A 17,203-nucleotide genomic window follows, 5' to 3' on the forward strand; every position below is an offset into this window, starting at 1 on the left:
TGGAGATGTCAGATGTATTCAGTTATTTTATGGTCAGATTGTGTGCTCATGTTACAAAGCTGATATACTCCTACACCTTATACCCCAGGAACCCTTTTGAGAAACTTCCAATTTGCTGGGTTATTGCCTAAACCCTGGCATAATTCTTCCACTTCCACATAGACACTGTTTTGAAGCGACATTCCCTTTGTGTTTTGTTCACAACACAAATATACATTATCAGTGCCGTGCAAGGGTGTTGCTGTGGATTGCTCTCTAATACTAGTGTTTCCTTGGCAAGGACCTGCAGTTTAACCAGATCTACTCGAAGCTGGGGGAGAACTCGGTGGTGAAGGGGGTGTTCCTGGAGTGTCTGGAGCCATACTTCCTGAGTGACCGGCTGACAGGCCTCTCCCCTCCCCCCACGTCATGAAGGATCTGCTCGTCCAGGACAACGGCATGATGGACAGCATCGAGGCTTGTATCGTCCACCTGGACATCCAGCAGGTACGTCAGAGAGCTGAGTGATTCCAGCATAACAAAGGGCAGTTTGAAGACTGGTATGCAGTTTATAGAAACGTCCCACGTGGCATGCGATAGTCGGGAAGGCTGATTCGCGTCCTGGCTGTCCGCAGATTAAGGTGTTTTTCCTTGTTGGGCTTCAGTGGACGTTACTGGCCAGCCTTGGAGGTGAGCTCAAGCTGAACACCTGCAGGGCTAGCCTTTATCCTCCCGGAGTCGACAGCTCACTGACATCCGCTTTTGAGTACCTGAGTGTAAAGAGGCAATTGGCTGAAATCGGGGGACACCATCAATAATAATAATAGAAATAATAATAATACTGTGGTTAATCTGGGGTCTGTGTCCAATCATACAGGTAAGGGTCCTCAAAATCTCCCTATTAGAGATGAAAAATGGATACACTTGTATAAAATAAAATTATCGGATTAAAACCAAATGCAGTCTAAAAGGTATGTATATAAAGCTGCGCCAGATTGCTGAAAATGAGTGCTTAATTATGAATGAAGACCCTTAAAAAGTGCACGCTACAAACTTAGCTGGAATTCTGCTGGCATCGCAGTGCAGGTGACAGTGATAGATACAGCAATCAGAGCCTAAAACAACCCCTGCCACTTCCATTATATAGAGCAGCTAATCTGACCCACAGGACACTAGCAGCAGTAGCTCAAATGAGATTCTGATAATGGGCCCATTTAATTGCAGAGATGGGACCTAAAGATTTTGGTGCGAGTATTTTTAAAATCTGTTTTTTTTTTTTTTTGTTTTTTTTTTAAATCTATTGACACAGTGGGGTAATTTCACATTGATCTAAACAGCAGTGCCTCTAAATACTGTTCAAACAATTAAAATAGAGCTGTTATGCATAACAGTACTACTGAGTACATTAGTTTAAATTAGTTAGTCATTTGAGGATTACCCTTGTAAAGATGCACGGTTTTAAAAGCAAGTTTAATAAAGCGCAGTGAAAGCATATGTAAGCATAGACAACGAGGAGCAGTATGGCAAAGCATGCAATATAAAAAGATGTGGGAAACCAAAGTAAACTATGATAAATGCTTAGTATAACCATGGGAATAGCATGTACTTTGTTTTATGAGTAGGGTTCTGCGTTTTACGCGACCTGTTTTTTTAATTGTAATTCAACTGCTATCCCCTAGATGTCCCTGCAGCCACTCCAGTTATAATAATAACATTCACAATTAAGAAATCAACACATTACGCTTTGACTAATTAGAAAAATAAAAGCTAATTGAGTATAAATGGTAATTGAATAAATGGATGTGTTAAAAGAAAAATTGAGACCTAAACATGGAGTCAAAGACATCCCAATTAAAAAGCATTTTATTGAGCGAACGCACACAATTATCCACCTGGTGTTCTGTACACCGATGGGTATCATTTATTTTGCACAACTTGCAATTTATCTTTGGACCACACTCGAATGTCAACACAGAAAACGAAAGGCTGAGATTGACAGCTGTGAGACGGCGTCCTGCAGTAAAAAACGTAAGGGGAACGAACATTATGAACGCCAACGAGATGTTACTTTCGATTTGACAGAGGCATTTGTTTGTGCTAATATTCCACTGGAAGAAATGGATAATCCCAAACTACGTGCATTTCTGAACAAACATGTAGTAAATGCGGGAGCAATTCCTACAGCAGGTCAACTGAGAAGGGAATATCTACCCCAAATTGCTGAGTTGCACAAGAAGGCAGGGTTAACCAACTGACGATGCTTAAGTTTAACAGCAACATTTAATGCATGGGATATTTTCTAATTAAGAGGACTACATGACCACCTTGTGGTAGGAGGAATGAAGTGCAGCCTAAGAAAGCAGGTCATGTAAAATGCAGGGCCCTATTTGAGCAATCAGGACTTGATAGCGCTGTTTCTGAAACAGACAACACACGCAGTCATAAACTCACCAGTTGCTATCCAAATCTATGTTCCATCCAAATCTATGTTGTCACTGCACTAGAGTGTTTTCTGTTCGATTTGTATTAACAATTTGATGAAGAGTGTTTGCAGGAACAATGCAGAAGTGTCATTTTTACTGAGGTGCAGAAGGAAGGAACACAAAGGTCTATTTGCATGGCAGTCTGAAGATTAAACGTTTAAAAGAAAATACTTTCAACACTTCCACAAAGTTATTTTTTTACATGGCATCTCATGATTTCTAACTTCCCTGCCGTGCCCCCTAATCTTCTTCCGCTCAACATAGCATTACAGCAATCATGAGAAATATATTATTCTCAAACCCCTTGGGTTGCTGATGCTGTCTACTTCAAATTCTCAGCAGTTCAACACAAACTGTGATTCCACACTACTGGTGGCGGCAGTCTCTGAACGCACCAAGCCATTAATCAGACCCTCCCCTGCTGTCTTTTACTCATTAGACGGACCTAGACGTCACTAAACAATCAGAACGCATGAGAATCCTCTCCTAATGACCCCCTGTGCTTCATTGCCACACTGTGCTTCAGAGGCTCTGCAGAATTATTCTGTGTTTTTTATAACTCCTCTGTGGAAGCGGTCTGATGTGAAAAGGGCTTTTCAAAGTGAGGGTAGCTGCTGAGTTTTAGGAGAAACTGTGTGTTTGTTACAGAATAAATCCAGTAAATGTAATATCATCACTTGTTCTCATATGGACGATGCACTCAAATGTGGCAATTTTAATGTACAGACAATTGCCCATTTAATTTGTGAGGGAAAACCTGTGTCACAGCAATAGCAGCTGTTGGTTACTGAGAAGAGCCGCAGCGCGGATGAGTTCTGTTTTCAGTGTCTGCATGAATTCTCTCAGATTTTTTTATTTCTTTGTATGATCAAAATAATATCAACAAGCCAGTGATCATAATGCTTGCATTGTAACAGCCCGGACACGTCTGGAGCACAGCACATATAGGAGTATTCTCTCCCTAATGACGCTTATCAATTGATTCACATGAACACTGCTGTTAGGTGCTTGGGGTTCTTTTGAAAAAGAAAATGGATTCATTGGGTGGGGGGATCCTCAGCCAGGATGCCTAATGTCACGGGGGACCGGGAGACGATAAAAAGTAATTAATACGTTTCTTCAAAAGTCACTATGTAATTAGAAAGAAACACATTTGGCTGTATAGTGCACTTTGCAGAAACACACTTGGCAGTGGGTTTGAAAACTATTCAGATATGCTTTGGGGGCAAGTATCACAAATCATGGTGTACTGGGAGTATTCATGCAAGCTCTGCACATTTCCTAATGCATGATGAACAAGCTCTGATCGTTTCAGCACATTCTGAATGGTCACCCCGGAGCCAGATGCAGCTAACAATGAGCAGCCCTGCTACTGTATCTTTCAGGTGGTCCAGATGTGCTGGGAACACCATCTGCATGACGCTATGATCTACGTCTATAACAGCGGTATGAACGACTACATCAATCCCATGAAGATAAGCTCTTCAAATAAGTGTAAAAGTTCTGACTTGTGTTGAATACATGCATTCAAATGGAGGTGGAGGGTCTTTTTGTCTTTAAACCTTAAACTACCTTTGGAGAATGTAAGGAAATTGTTGCAGGGTTGCTTGTTGAATCATAACACTGAAGAAGGCATTTAGCAAAGTTGTGTGTCAACTACTTGATGTGGATTTGTAGAGTTTTACATTTGGAGTGCACAGAAGTGAAAGCTGCGGAGGAGTGAGATAACATGTCACAGAGGAATCATTGATGTCAGTCTGAACTCTGGGATTGCGGCGTTATGTCACATTGCTTTCTTTCCATCTACTGGAAATATGCTAAATAACTGGACAATGTGCAGTATTGCACCGTACTGTTCATCCTTCATCTCTGAAATGTATGCCATCTAATTCTGAGTTTCTAGAACGATGCTGTGAATATAAATGATTGAAAAGTAGGAGTCTGGAAGATGTGCAAAATAGCTTCAGGCAAAATAATTTGTTTAAGAAGATATTAATAAGAAAAGCTCTGTAAACTGTATCGAGGTTATTATGCAGATGTTCTAAGAGCTTCCAAGACACTGAATGTTTCAGGAGGCTAAAATGCCAGAACAGATTAGGCTCAACAGCTCACTCTGAGTTTATTTAGTAATATCGAGTTTGTGTTTTACTTGCAGCGTCTGATTTCCAGAAGTGTCCTGTCACTGTCAGCATGAGAGAGTTCCAACATGAACGCATCAGACGTGGTGCCAGAACCCATTCTCTGACATGTGACTGTCTGAGTTCACCCATAAGTTCAAACTCTCAGGTAGAAGTTTGTAGGCAAACGTCTAAGCTAAAGCCTTCAAGTGTTCATTTCAAGTTTCTGTTAATTGGGAAAGTGGATGAGATGAAGGCAGGAGCCAAAACACTTGACTTTGTGACTTAGGGCTGATAAGCCTGTAACCCGCTGGGATAAGCCACATCTGGATTTTTAAAGCATTTTACAGCACCAGGGAGCCCTGCTGGTTTGCATTAATCACTTATTTTTAAGGGTAATCTCAGGATAACCACCGGCAGTGATTCCCCCAGAGCTATAAAATGCTGGTAAAGATTGATTTAAATTAACCTATTGGATTCCTTTTTAATTGAATTCAATTGTATTTTACTTTCCATTTTATTTTTTACTAATTTGATAAATCTGTTTATTTAAACAAACAAACATACAAAAAAATCCTGAAACTTCCTATATACAAAGCATTGGACAAATATATTCTGTACTGTCTAAAAGATGCATCTCCCTCTTTACAAGTCCGTTTCAATCATGATTTACCGATCTGACAGACTTTGATTCCGCCTGTATTCAAGACTGCCCATAACACAAGGAAGGCTTCTTGTCATTGATTTGATTAACTTTCTTTTTACTACTTCTACATTCTGGAAAGCACACTTTACTACCGATTTCAACTCATCGGCAATTTAAGCACCTTGTTGAAATCAGTACCATCCAGGCTCCGCCCCCCAATCCATCTGAGCCCGTAACAAATGCTGAAGTTTGTGACAGAAATTCAGCCCAGCCGAGAGCAAAATAGGCAATAGGCAGAACTGCAGTGTCTTAAAAAAAAAAACAAAGCCACTTGCTGTTAGTGCTTAGGCAGCCAATTAGTTGTAGAAAACAGTACCAAAAGCAAAAGGGGGCCCTGTGGGATCAGATATGTCACAGTCAAAAGAGTAAATAGGTTGTGACAGCTGAGCCTGGAAGAGTACCATCTGAATAATTCACAGGTTCACTGCGAAGGCCTACATTGTTCCAAAATGCTTGAGAAATTCAGACAATGCCTTGTTGCTAAGCGTCGGCAGTGGGATCAGGTGTGCACAGTATGCTGATATCTGCTTGGGAAAAGTGGTATGATTGTTATTTTGGTGATGCAGTTATTCAAGTCACATACAAGGAGTTGATCCATGAATACTGTAGGTTAGCTGTTTTACTATAGATATGAGCCAGGGGGAACCTGGGAACGTGTGGAAGTGGGTTTTTTTTTATTATTATTATTTTTGACAGAAGAGAGTTTCAGGTTATTACCTCTTAATATAAAGCCCTCTTTAGTCTGTGCTCGGTTAAAAGTATGCAAACCAAGAATTCTGTATAATATGTAGTGAAATGCATTTTACTTTTTCAAGTTTCTTGTCTCTTATGAGTGCTCTGTTGTCTTGAAGGTAGCCATGGTCATCAGGGTGAGGAAATGTCATTTATAAAGTTGTTTTTGTGTCAAGACAGTAATGACTTGTGTGTGATAATATAAAGTATTAAACTTCTTCAGGAAAGGATAAATACAAATTAATAATAAATCAAAACTGCAATATACGAGTGTTCCTTGCTTTCCTTTATTAGTAAAATATAATCTCTGGTAAGGAATTACATTTAGACCCGGGGTAACATTTTAAGAATTGTTAAAACACACTAAAGAAAACGTGTGTTACAGAAACAGTGTGGGCATGTAGCCTTTTTTTTTATGTATTGCAATATATTTTGGTGAAATCCAAAATATATTTTGGTATTCTGCCATCTATATAAAATATATCTTGCGTTCTTGTAGGAATGTGCTGCAATATATTTTGAATGTTTTTCTGAAATGTATGAGAATATATTTAATATATTGCACTATACAGCATATATTTAGAAAGCGATGACAATATATTATCATGTGTTTTAAATATATTTCTATTGCTTTGACATATACTGCAATGTATTATTTTTCTGTATGGGGAAATCATGGTCCTGTTTATTTATTTATTTTTTATAGAAACTACTCCAGGTGATTAGCCTGCTGCTGCGAGCAGGGAAGTCTCTATCAGGTATGATGTGGTGTTTACACGTCTGTGACTGCAATGGATTGAGTGATGAGAATACAAACAGAAGGCCTTCATTACCCTTTAGCCTATTGTGGCAATGTGCCCCACCCCTGTGTGCATTTGTGTGTTATGTGTTGTATGTCACGTGTGTAAATGTTGGTGTATAGTCATTGGTACACGGGATATAAACGGGTCTGTGTTTCACGTGTATTTAAATTGTATAATTTTATTTAGGCACGGGATTGCACATCACTACACGTGCATTTAAAGTAAGTAATATGCGCGCACGAGGTTGCACATAATTAATTCACGTGCTGGGATTCAAGTGAATAATTAATTAGTAATTGAATCCCAGCACAACAGTATAAATAGATGCACATTTGATTCACTCGGGGTTGGGTGTTCGTGAGTGGAGAGCGGGAGAGAGAAAGGAGAAAGAATTAAAAGCTAAAGAATAACAATTGCTACAGCGTGCTGGAAGTGCCAGCACGGTACTTGTTTAAACGTTCGTCCACTTGTTTTGTGTTAGTACGTTTTGTTTATATATTAATTTTGGCCTCAAGTGCCGTGTCCTGTTTTTGTGTTCTCTTGTTTTGTTTATTAAATGCTGAGCACAACCAAGTGCTCAGCTTCACCAACCTCGCTGTCTCTGTCTGTCTGTTTCTTCCAGGTCTGACGTGTCACCACTCAGCCAGCCTTGTGACACCTATACACCATACTGCCTTTTGTCTAAAACAATCTGATTTTAAATACAAATTTTTTTTTTTTTTTTTTAATAAACAGTACAGTAAGCGCAGGTAGATGGTACTGTCAATGCAGATGTAACGTTAGATAGCGTTTTACATTACTGGGGGAAAAATACACGTATACTAACATATATGATTGACATAAAACTGTTTTAGCCCACTTACCTGTGTATGCTATTGGATATAATTAGATACGTGATTTTGTTTTGTAGTTCAGTCTATATTTAATAATGGGCCGCAGCAGTATCTCATGGCATGCACTTTATAGAAGCTACACCCGGACATTTAACGAAAAACTGTAGTCAAAACAGTGTGTTTATTTGAACATGCCAATAGTGCTTACTTTTGGATTTCCTCATATTTTCTGTTTATATTCTTTATCGAGATTTCTTGTGCTGCTTATCATAAAGAACAAGATATTCTGCACTGCTATAATCAGACGTTCCCCCATCTTGCCTGTGGTATTTGACGCGCAAGTCTGAATACAAAAATAGCAGCAAAACTTTGGGTATAAAAAACACAGCGAATTAACACTATGGTGTGAGTAGCCCTTTAATCTGAAAATGTGGTTACTTGCACAGCCCTAATAAAAAGATAATGGGACCATAAGAATACTAAGAACATTTCATTTGGGGCTACTTGCTCTTTGATGAATTGTTCTTTTGAAGTCTATTTTAAAAGACCTAATCCGTTTTTATAAATTAATGAAACTGCTCTGGACTGCTTCTGGTTTCTTTAACAATGGAAAAAGTGTTTCATGCATAAAAAATAGAATCCATCAAAACAGACCTTTTTTTTCCCTTAAGATAACTTATGAGTTGTCTTATGAGAGTTACACTATATTGTAGTACAAGTTCAATTCTTGTCTTGCACTTAGATTCTGTGCTGCACTTCGGAAACTGTGAGGTCACGTGTCCTATTGTCTCCTAACACAGGAAGTGATATATTTGAGACACTAAAATCTGGGGAAAAAAAGTATCAACAGCAAACAGGGGCTTGTGACAACGTAAGAATTCATTTTGTACCCCTCCATCCGCACACTGCTTCACTTTGATACCAGGGAGTTCCTAAACGTGCTGGCTCTGGTAAGAAAACAGGCAGGCTTAAGTTACAGTGGCGTGCAGCTACCTCAAGGTGTTCAAACAAGCAATTCTGGAGGGCAGCTGTCACCGGCAGAAGCAGCTTCCTCTTTAGGAGGCAAAGATCACAGTTAACAAACACTTGATACAGACTGTTCAAACCGGGATTTGAATGACTGATTGGATTTTCATTTTACTTGTAGCCAGAATGTATTTCCAGTGTTGCCTGTAGCCATAGATGACCTCCAAGGAACAGAACTAACAGGTGCAGTAGTGTAGCACGATGGTGTCTGAGTAGCGTGAACTGTTCCTCTGTCCGAGCACTGTATGAAGTACCAACTCGGTTTGAAAAAGCATGTTGACAGGTTGTGCTTTGTTCTGCAGACTTTTGAAGAGTTCAAGAATGATAAACAAGCGCTTGAGTACCAGCAGCGGATTGTGGATATCTTAATGAAGGTAAATTCAGCTTGAAAAAGGCTTCACTTTTACCAATTGTCAGTTCCATGAACTATAGCGAGCGAGCTTGTAATGAGAGTAAAAACTTCTTAAGTCATCTTAAACTGTTGTCCATAGCATTTGACGAATATATTTTCTTATTCACATAAGTTTTACCCAGCTTAAAAGTTAGATGGAAAAAGGCCTTTAGAGCTTCTTAATTGTAAATTGATCAGTAACATTTCAAATACTATGTTAACTAGCCTCATGTGAGATTTATCAGGTTGATCCATCTGGTAAAAATGACAAGTTGTAAGTGAAGTCATTTCTGAATTTCTTTTTCTACAGAATCTTTTGTTTCTGAAAGTGGTCCAATATGCCTGAGATCGCATCTGAGAGCGTGTACTGTGCAACCCCAGGGCTTTGGCAGGGGGGATTGGGATTGGTTTAGCCCAAGGAGTTTCAGTCAATGATCATTGGCCACTTTTACCCATGTGTGTGTACATTTTCTTTATTGCTTTTATTCAAGCTTGCAATTAAACAGCTGAAATCACTCCATATCCAGTGTCCAATCAGCTCTCACTAATTAGGTGATTAAGTGCATATGCTTCAGTCATAGTCACTCAAGCGTGTCATGGTCAAGGATGAATGACCGAGTGATTAAAAAGAAACCAAAAATATTTAGTCTCTGTCCATAATTTACTTAGTTCTGTACTTAGTTTTTTGTGTGTGTGTGGACACAGATTATGGATTTTTAAGCGTGGTTGCGCTATTTAATAAACAAACACAAAATGAACAAAAACCAAAACAAACACCTAGCTCCTTTGGAGCACTAACTAAACAGGCAGGTCCCTGACTATCCCGCAGGATGGCTAAGCCGTTTACCTGGCATACACTCAGAATACACTCTAACCACTTCGTACTCACAAGAGTGACTGCCTGGAAACAGAGCACACGGCCTTCTGCTTCCTTCTCCACAGCAGTCCTGAGCAGACTGACTTCCTCTTAAATACCCTGCACCTGGTTCTAATTTACAATTACCACCAGGTGCAGGGGATAATTAACACAAATAATTAACAACTGAAAATTAAACAATTAAACAATAGACAATTAAATTAAACAAATGTGCCTACGCACATGTTTTCTGCAGGGAGGATTTAACCCCGTCCCTGCTGTCTTACAATATATCTAATATATATACACACACACATACATTTATGTGATGAAGCCATCTTCAATTTCTTTGTATCAGATCATTTGTTTTTAATTAGGGGCTTCTAGAAATACAGCACGATTTTCTCTTTTTAAGCTTCCTCCTATGATTGGAAGTTTGATTTGGATAGCATAGGGAAATAATGTGGGTAATAAATCGACTTGGTTTTGATTGAAATAGAAATGAAAACACACTGATGTAAGGCTACCACTGAAAATAAAAAATAAAATGCGGGTCAGTGATCAAAGACTATTCTGATCTGAAACCCCCGGGAGAATAGAGTTTAATTAGCTTTTCAAAGGAAGGACGTTTTCCTGTTGTGTAGAAGCTCACATCAAAAGACTATATATATATATATATATATATATATATATATATATATATATATATATATATATAATATATAATTTCAGGTTCCACTTTTCTCTGGACATAAAAGTAAAGTTTTTATTTTTTAAATAACCCAGTTGGGAGTTTTTATTACGCTGTTGTTTGCTTTCATATACACACACAGTTCAAATGCCTTATTTGGAATGCCCCGTCCTTCGTGGGCTTTTGTTACAGTCGTTAAGCAGCCTGGCTTGGACCAGGTCCCTTGTTTTACTTTTAAACACACACAAGTCCCATACCTCAATAACTCAGTGAATAAAGGGTAAACACTGCATACTCATTATCCAGGGATCCGGGCTGTCTGCGTTGCTCCAACGCAGTGGTCCCCTGTCTTGAGGTGATTGGAGTCTGCAGTGTTGCTTCGAGGTAGTACCACACTCTGCTGTATCTGTCCCCGTAAAGCTATATTTTATTTGTATTCCTCTGTTTCACCACTGGTCAATGTAACAGACTCGGGCAGAGTGCAGCATTCCACTCTCGTCTTGTATTTGATTCTCTGTGGTCGTATTGCTGGCTTGTGTACCTGATCTTGCTATCTGAATCCAGCAGCTTTTTAAAGCTGCCGCTGTTACCCGTCGTGCAGTGTGGGGTTTATAAATAAATAAATAAATAAAGGCATGATGTACTAAAATGCAGTCCCGTTGGGCGACTGGGGAGGTGGATTGACCACAGCCAGCCCAGAATCCCTGATTGGAGACCTAACCTCTCTACCAGCTTCTCATTCATTAGCCTTAGCAGACACCAAAAGAGTTCAGGATGAGTCGGGCAGTCAGAGGCAAATAAGAAGGCCTTTTGTTTTTTAATCCATTAAAAAAAATCCTGGATGGCGCAACAGAGGGATTTCTCAGTCAGGCCATTGCCTTCATCAGATGAAGTGTAGATACTGAACCTGAGCTCATCACCAGCTAGGCGTGAGTCCAATCTAATCAGCTCACAGCAGCGAAGACTTTCTTTTCTTTTTTTAATCATTAGCAGTGCTGCACTTTTTTTGTCATTAGTAGAATCATGAGGGCAATCAGAGCTGATCAGGAAGACGCCATCTCTTAAGGGTTTGAGCAGCTGTGATTAGCAAGTGAGAGAGGGTTGTCTGGTGGATTGAGATTTATTTTGTTGGATTTTTAAAAACCTTCTTTTATTTTAATACTGACCTTAAAGGACCAGCCTTTTTTGGTATGTAACATGTGTATATACACCCATTTTTCATAGCAGAATACAAGAAAACAAATATTTTTAGCCGAAATGTCCCCCTCCTCCTCCTTTCATATATCCTATAGTTTACAGTAGTCTTGCCAACATTAGGAAATTGCTTGTTGGTATGTGTGCTACAGATACCAAAATACGTGTGGTGGTTTTTTTTTTTTTTTTTTTGTATTGGTGAGTGATAAATAAAACTTTGACATTCAGTTTCAATACGCTGCTTTCGTTTTGTACAGCAACTTTGATTGTATTTGAATATCTTTCTGGTTCTTCATTCATGCAAAATTGCGGACATCAAATCGCTGTGTGGTAGGGGCATGGATGCAACTGCAGATTAAAGGGAGGATTGCACCAAACTCTCCTATATAAAAGCGTTTGAACACTGTACAGTGGATCTGTATGCAACCTTTATATCCATCTCTTTATCTATAAATCTATATCTCTACATCTCCAAAATCACAAGGCTAGATACAGATCCACTGTATTCAAACGTGAACATCAGCAATACCTCTGCAGAGCAATCACTGATTCTTCTGGGCAGCTTCTCATCAGCAAAGAGCAAGACCCACTTTAATCAATAAAAGAGAGGCAATCAGTGAGACATGAAAACAGCAGCAAGTGTCAGTTGAGATCTAAGAGTACTTTGGTTTTAACAGCAGTAACATTCTGGCATGCGCCAGGGTAGCACAAGATCTGTGCTATATAAGAATTTCCATAATAGCGAAGTACTCTGAATATTTTTTACAGTACTCAGCCTTTCTAAAGCTTTCTGGTTCCTCTTGTTGTTTATATGGAAATGTCTCGGCTGCAGTAGGAGTGTAAAAGCTCAAGTATGAGCAACAGAAAACATGAGGGTTGTGTGAAATAATCAATTTGTGAAGAGAGAAGTAACCAGCTCTGGACTCCAACCCGTCACTCCTTTAATGGTTTGAGCTTTACCCCCTTGATAAGTAACTGCACCCAGCACATCAGGAATTCTCCTGGATTTATCTCATACTGTATATGCTTTTGCGTTACCGATCACTGTGCATTTTCTCACAAACTGCTGCTGTTCATTAATATACATTTTTTTAATTTTTTTTTTTTTTTATCACAAACTCATAGGAAGCGCTTCAGTGTACTGTTCTGTTAAATGGATTTACAAATTACACTTCAATTAAAGCAGGCAGCTATTTTCATTAAGCGTTGCCTGAATAGGATTCCTTCATTGTTGCCTGGACACAAATTGGAAAACCTTGAAAACACAGAGTAGCTGAAGATGCAAATGAGGTACTAATTTGTTTATAAATATGCATTGCTATAGAACGAAATGGTACTCTGTGAAATTCAAACCAATAAATGACCATATTAAAGTCAATTTCTAACCGATTTTCACTGCACTGAGTTCATCTTGCACACTCCCACACCCCTCATACATAACGCATTTGCCTATTTGCATGATTTATATAGTATTTTATATTTTAGGTTACTGTAGCTAGGGTGATTTTGCTTCGTATAACAGATAGTCTTCGAGCTTTACAAAACTACCTGTAGTAAGTCGTGTGAAAGCCTCAAATCGGCAGACCGACAGTGGCTGATCACAGGTAACGGTCCAGGAACTGAAAGATTATTAAAGATTATGGGGCAGCAGTGTGGAGTAGTGGTTAGGGCTCTGGACTCTTGACCGGAGGGTCGTGGGTTCAATCCCCGGTGGGGACACTGCTGCTGTGCCCTTGAGCGAGGTACTTTACCTAGATTGCTCCAGTAAAAACCCAACTGTATAAATGGGTAATTGTATGTAAAAATAATGTGATCTCTTGTAACAATTGTAAGTCGCCCTGGATAAGGGCGTCAGCTAAGAAATAAATAATAATAATAATAATAATTATCAATCAGATGGTAGGAAAGCCAAGACTGCGTACAGCATATACAGAATGTGCTTATTACCCTCGGGATTCATACCCATATTGACAGTATCAGAATGTGAAGAATATGAGTGTATATTCTGGATATTTCTGTTTATACAGTACCTATGTATTTTACACTTACATTTTTACATATATCTAGAGATCTATTTATGATGACTCTTGAAAAGAACATTCCTTGGCACAAGTTTGGATAATGACGAATGTCTTCAGCACCCCTCGCCCAAATCTGATGACACATGATGTTTGTTAAAAAAAAAAAAGAAAAATAGTGGTGACTTATTTTCTCATGGTACTGAGACTTCATTTGGTAAACTATTTAAGCCTATATCTTGTGAACCACTTACTCTTTAAATATGCATGGCTGCGAGTGTATTTAGAGATAACAAATCTAAACAGCTGGCTATAAAAACAAACCCACTGCTCAACAGCGATTCAGTGATTACAGTCCAGACTCTCATACTGCTGCTCTGTTTCTGGCAGGTCATAGTGGAGAATTCGGACTTCACTCCCACCCAGGTGGGCTGTCTCTTCACCTTCCTCGCCAGGCAGCTCGCCAAGCCCGACAACACTCTTTGTGAACAGGAAGCTCTTTTACCAGGTAACTCCACGATGACATGCATAGTAAACTGCAGTACAGTTCTTTTATATTGGGACAGGATTTCCTGGCAGGAATGCGCTGCACAGTAAGGGTAGGTATTTCTATACAGTGCTGTTGAGAATTATTGAGACGCCTCTGCTAGTTTGTTGTGCTGAAGATGGTGGAACATTTGTTGCTTGTTTTACCCAGACTGCTTATTAAACATCTTGGTATTCCTGAATAGATGATCGTCCGCTCTTCAAATACATGCCAATGATTTTATTGAGCAAAACTCTCACAAGATTATTGTTACTATTCTAGGAGTGGTGAACGACCAAGCGTGGCGTGTGTATTGCCCTTTTAACCCAATCAGACCCTTGTTTATTAACCTTGGTTATTGTTCCGTCTACAACAATTAGCAAACTATTCAATACAGACCAAGGGCAGAGACATATAGACAGTTCAAATTATTTGGTTTGAGTTTATTTATTTTTTTTACAGGTCCTTGAATTTCTCTGTAGTCCTGATGATGACTCCAGACATACAGAAAGACAGAAGTAACAACGCCACTGTCAGGCAGGAGATGGCGTTGTTTTAGGGCTAGCATTATGCATACCGTTAGCACTGGTGATAACAGGTGAGATTGTGTGTTACAGTTAATATATATGATTAGTTTGGAAGTAATAGCTTATGGTTGTAAATAAAGGGTTCTGAAATGTTGTTAATTGTAAATAAGGGTAGTTTGACAAAATAACACTACAGATATGATTCCTGGGTGAGTACTTTTTACATTCTTCCATAGTTTAGGCTTCTGTACCCATAAAGCTTGATTTTTAACATGGGCTTGTTAGGTAACAACCTTCTCAACTCTCTCAGCAGTAAGTGGTTGATTTCCTCAACATATACACCTCTGGGGAAAAACAATAACTGAATTTGTTTTGCATTTTACAATATCGGGGAATACTCTGATCTGATTATTTTTAGTGGTAATCCCAGGTTAACCACGGACAGGTAAATTCCCCAGTGCTGTGGATTATCAGACTATAAATTGATTACATAACTTCATGCCAAGATTGCCTTTTGGATAACTAATTAAGTAGCTTCAATGTCTTGTACAGAGAAAATAATATGCATATTAGACACATACTACATACTTGTATTAGTACATTCGTTTGCTGTTTTTAGTGGTGTAATCTTTAAGACCTGTATACAGGTCTGCAGTGTTGAAAGAGTTGTAAATAATCATTTTCAAGCGTTTTGGTCGTTGACATGCCTGCAGCAGGGCTCTGGCAGGTACAGTGCAGGTTTTTTTCCCCACTTTGACAGCTGAGTGAGTTGCTCAGGGTGACTGACTGCCTGCAGGTTCTGTTGGAGCTGCTTCACGCTGGAGAAGTGGTACAGTTTGAAGATTAGCAGCTCATCAGTCTGGTTGAGAAGGCTGAGTTGTGAGTGTCCGTCTTTGTCTGTATTGCAATGAATGTACAGGGTCTGGGCAAAGAACATAGAAACCTCCTCTGTGACACTGTTCCATATCACAAGCCTGCAAGGGATACGTGACAAGTAATGATAATTCATGATCAAAGTGCTTTCTCCAGGGTGGCCCATAGTCAACTTACATGAGAAACACCTGCCAACGGAGCGTCATCTGTCAGTCTGCCAGATCTGCAGTCTGCTGTCCTACTGTGACTGAAATCAACATGCAACAGGGAGATGCAGCTTTTACATATATAGTGGAGAAGATACATCAGGTATTTCAATGTTGCACATAACCTCATACAGCACAACTCCAGTATATTCACTATAAAATATGGCAGTACCTCAGCATGTTACATTCACTCTAATGAAAACATGTGCATAAATGAAAAAGTTAAACAAAACGCATTGAAAAACTATAGCCAGTGCTACTGGCAATCTACTTTCAAAACCACTACATGTACAACAAACAAAAAAGCAATTACCGAAACTGTGGTACACTGGCCTGAATGGAACAGAGTTAAATATCTTATCTGATAGGGACTCAAACACAAGAGAGGATTGTGGGACTCGTAATACTTGCCAACCAGCTTAGAGGAGAGGTGATTTGAACTGAAACTCCTTAATGACATGGAAACTGGTTTTAAAACCCTAGAGGTGACCCTTCTTAAACCTCTTCTCTTTGCTCTTTTATTCTTTTAGCTACCAGATCTGTGCGTTCATGTACGAGAAAAAGCACTTGTATGACAAAATCATCTACTGCTATTTGAAAGATCCCTTAAGAAAGGTACGGTAGGCAATGTTTTACTGTATCTGTGTTTTTCATACTGGTATACATTCTCTCAGCCTCCCACAAACGAACCGACTGAAAAACAAAGTAGTTGGCCATATTGTCCGCTGACAGCAAATTCTTTGTATTTTTACAAAATCGTAGTTTTGACCTATTGTGTGAGCATGTTCTACAGCTGGTTTCACAGATGCATTAGGACTAACCTCTGGACTTCCTAATGTTACCTGATGGTACCATAGACCTAGATGAGTGCTAATCAGAGTCTGTGAAACCAGCATAGAGTGTCGAAACATAAACCAGCCTTCAGATATGTCATATCTTTTCCTCAGCCAGCAATTATTATTCTATGTGGAGCATCAGGCTTTAGTGTGATCGTCTGCTATTGAAAGCAGTGTAATTGTCTTTTTGTTTTAAGGATTTTCTGAAATGCTTCAGATTACTAGCAGTACCAAATATCAATTCACAAAATGCACACAAATGTACTGAAGTCAGTCCATTCTGGGGCTTTAGAGATAATCCTACAGTAGAAAGGACCTGCTACGAAAATCTCCTGCTAAAAATAGGGATAATACCATGTGCTGTGCTTTTCACGAGAATTCATCTTCACTAAAATACTGCTAAGTG

The 17,203-nt window shown here is 39.2% G+C and overlaps 1 protein-coding gene and 1 long non-coding RNA gene across 2 annotated transcripts; both read left to right on the forward strand.

Moving 5' to 3' along the window:
• The first annotated feature begins 202 nt into the window (after positions 1–202).
• LOC117426303 (vacuolar protein sorting-associated protein 8 homolog) lies at positions 203–9,667 on the forward strand. Its single transcript, XM_034925042.2, has 6 exons — positions 203–486; positions 3,848–3,908; positions 4,618–4,748; positions 6,724–6,775; positions 8,982–9,053; positions 9,381–9,667. Exons 1-5 carry the CDS (start codon positions 409–411, stop codon positions 8,987–8,989), a joined length of 330 nt encoding a protein of 109 aa, XP_034780933.1. The 5' UTR covers positions 203–408; the 3' UTR covers positions 8,990–9,053; positions 9,381–9,667.
• Positions 9,668–14,217: 4,550 nt separating this feature from the next.
• On the forward strand, positions 14,218–17,191 carry LOC131739457 (uncharacterized). The gene is made up of 4 exons (XR_009330546.1): positions 14,218–14,337; positions 14,818–14,953; positions 15,912–16,064; positions 16,492–17,191. It is a non-coding gene; the product is annotated as an uncharacterized LOC131739457 (long non-coding RNA).
• Positions 17,192–17,203: the final 12 nt, after the last annotated feature.

Source organism: Acipenser ruthenus, chromosome 11 (genome assembly GCF_902713425.1).
Source record: "Acipenser ruthenus chromosome 11, fAciRut3.2 maternal haplotype, whole genome shotgun sequence".
NCBI classification, from domain to species: domain Eukaryota; kingdom Metazoa; phylum Chordata; class Actinopteri; order Acipenseriformes; family Acipenseridae; genus Acipenser; species Acipenser ruthenus.

Excerpts from the sequence above, each read along its gene's own strand:
- LOC117426303 (XM_034925042.2), top strand. The coding sequence starts at position 409 with ATGAAGGATCTGCTCGTCCAGGACAACGGCATGATGGACAGCATCGAG. Across the intron at positions 487-3,847 it reads TCCACCTGGACATCCAGCAG|GTGGTCCAGATGTGCTGGGA; the intron begins GTACGTCAGAGA and ends TGTATCTTTCAG. Across the intron at positions 3,909-4,617 it reads GATCTACGTCTATAACAGCG|CGTCTGATTTCCAGAAGTGT; the intron begins GTATGAACGACT and ends TTTTACTTGCAG.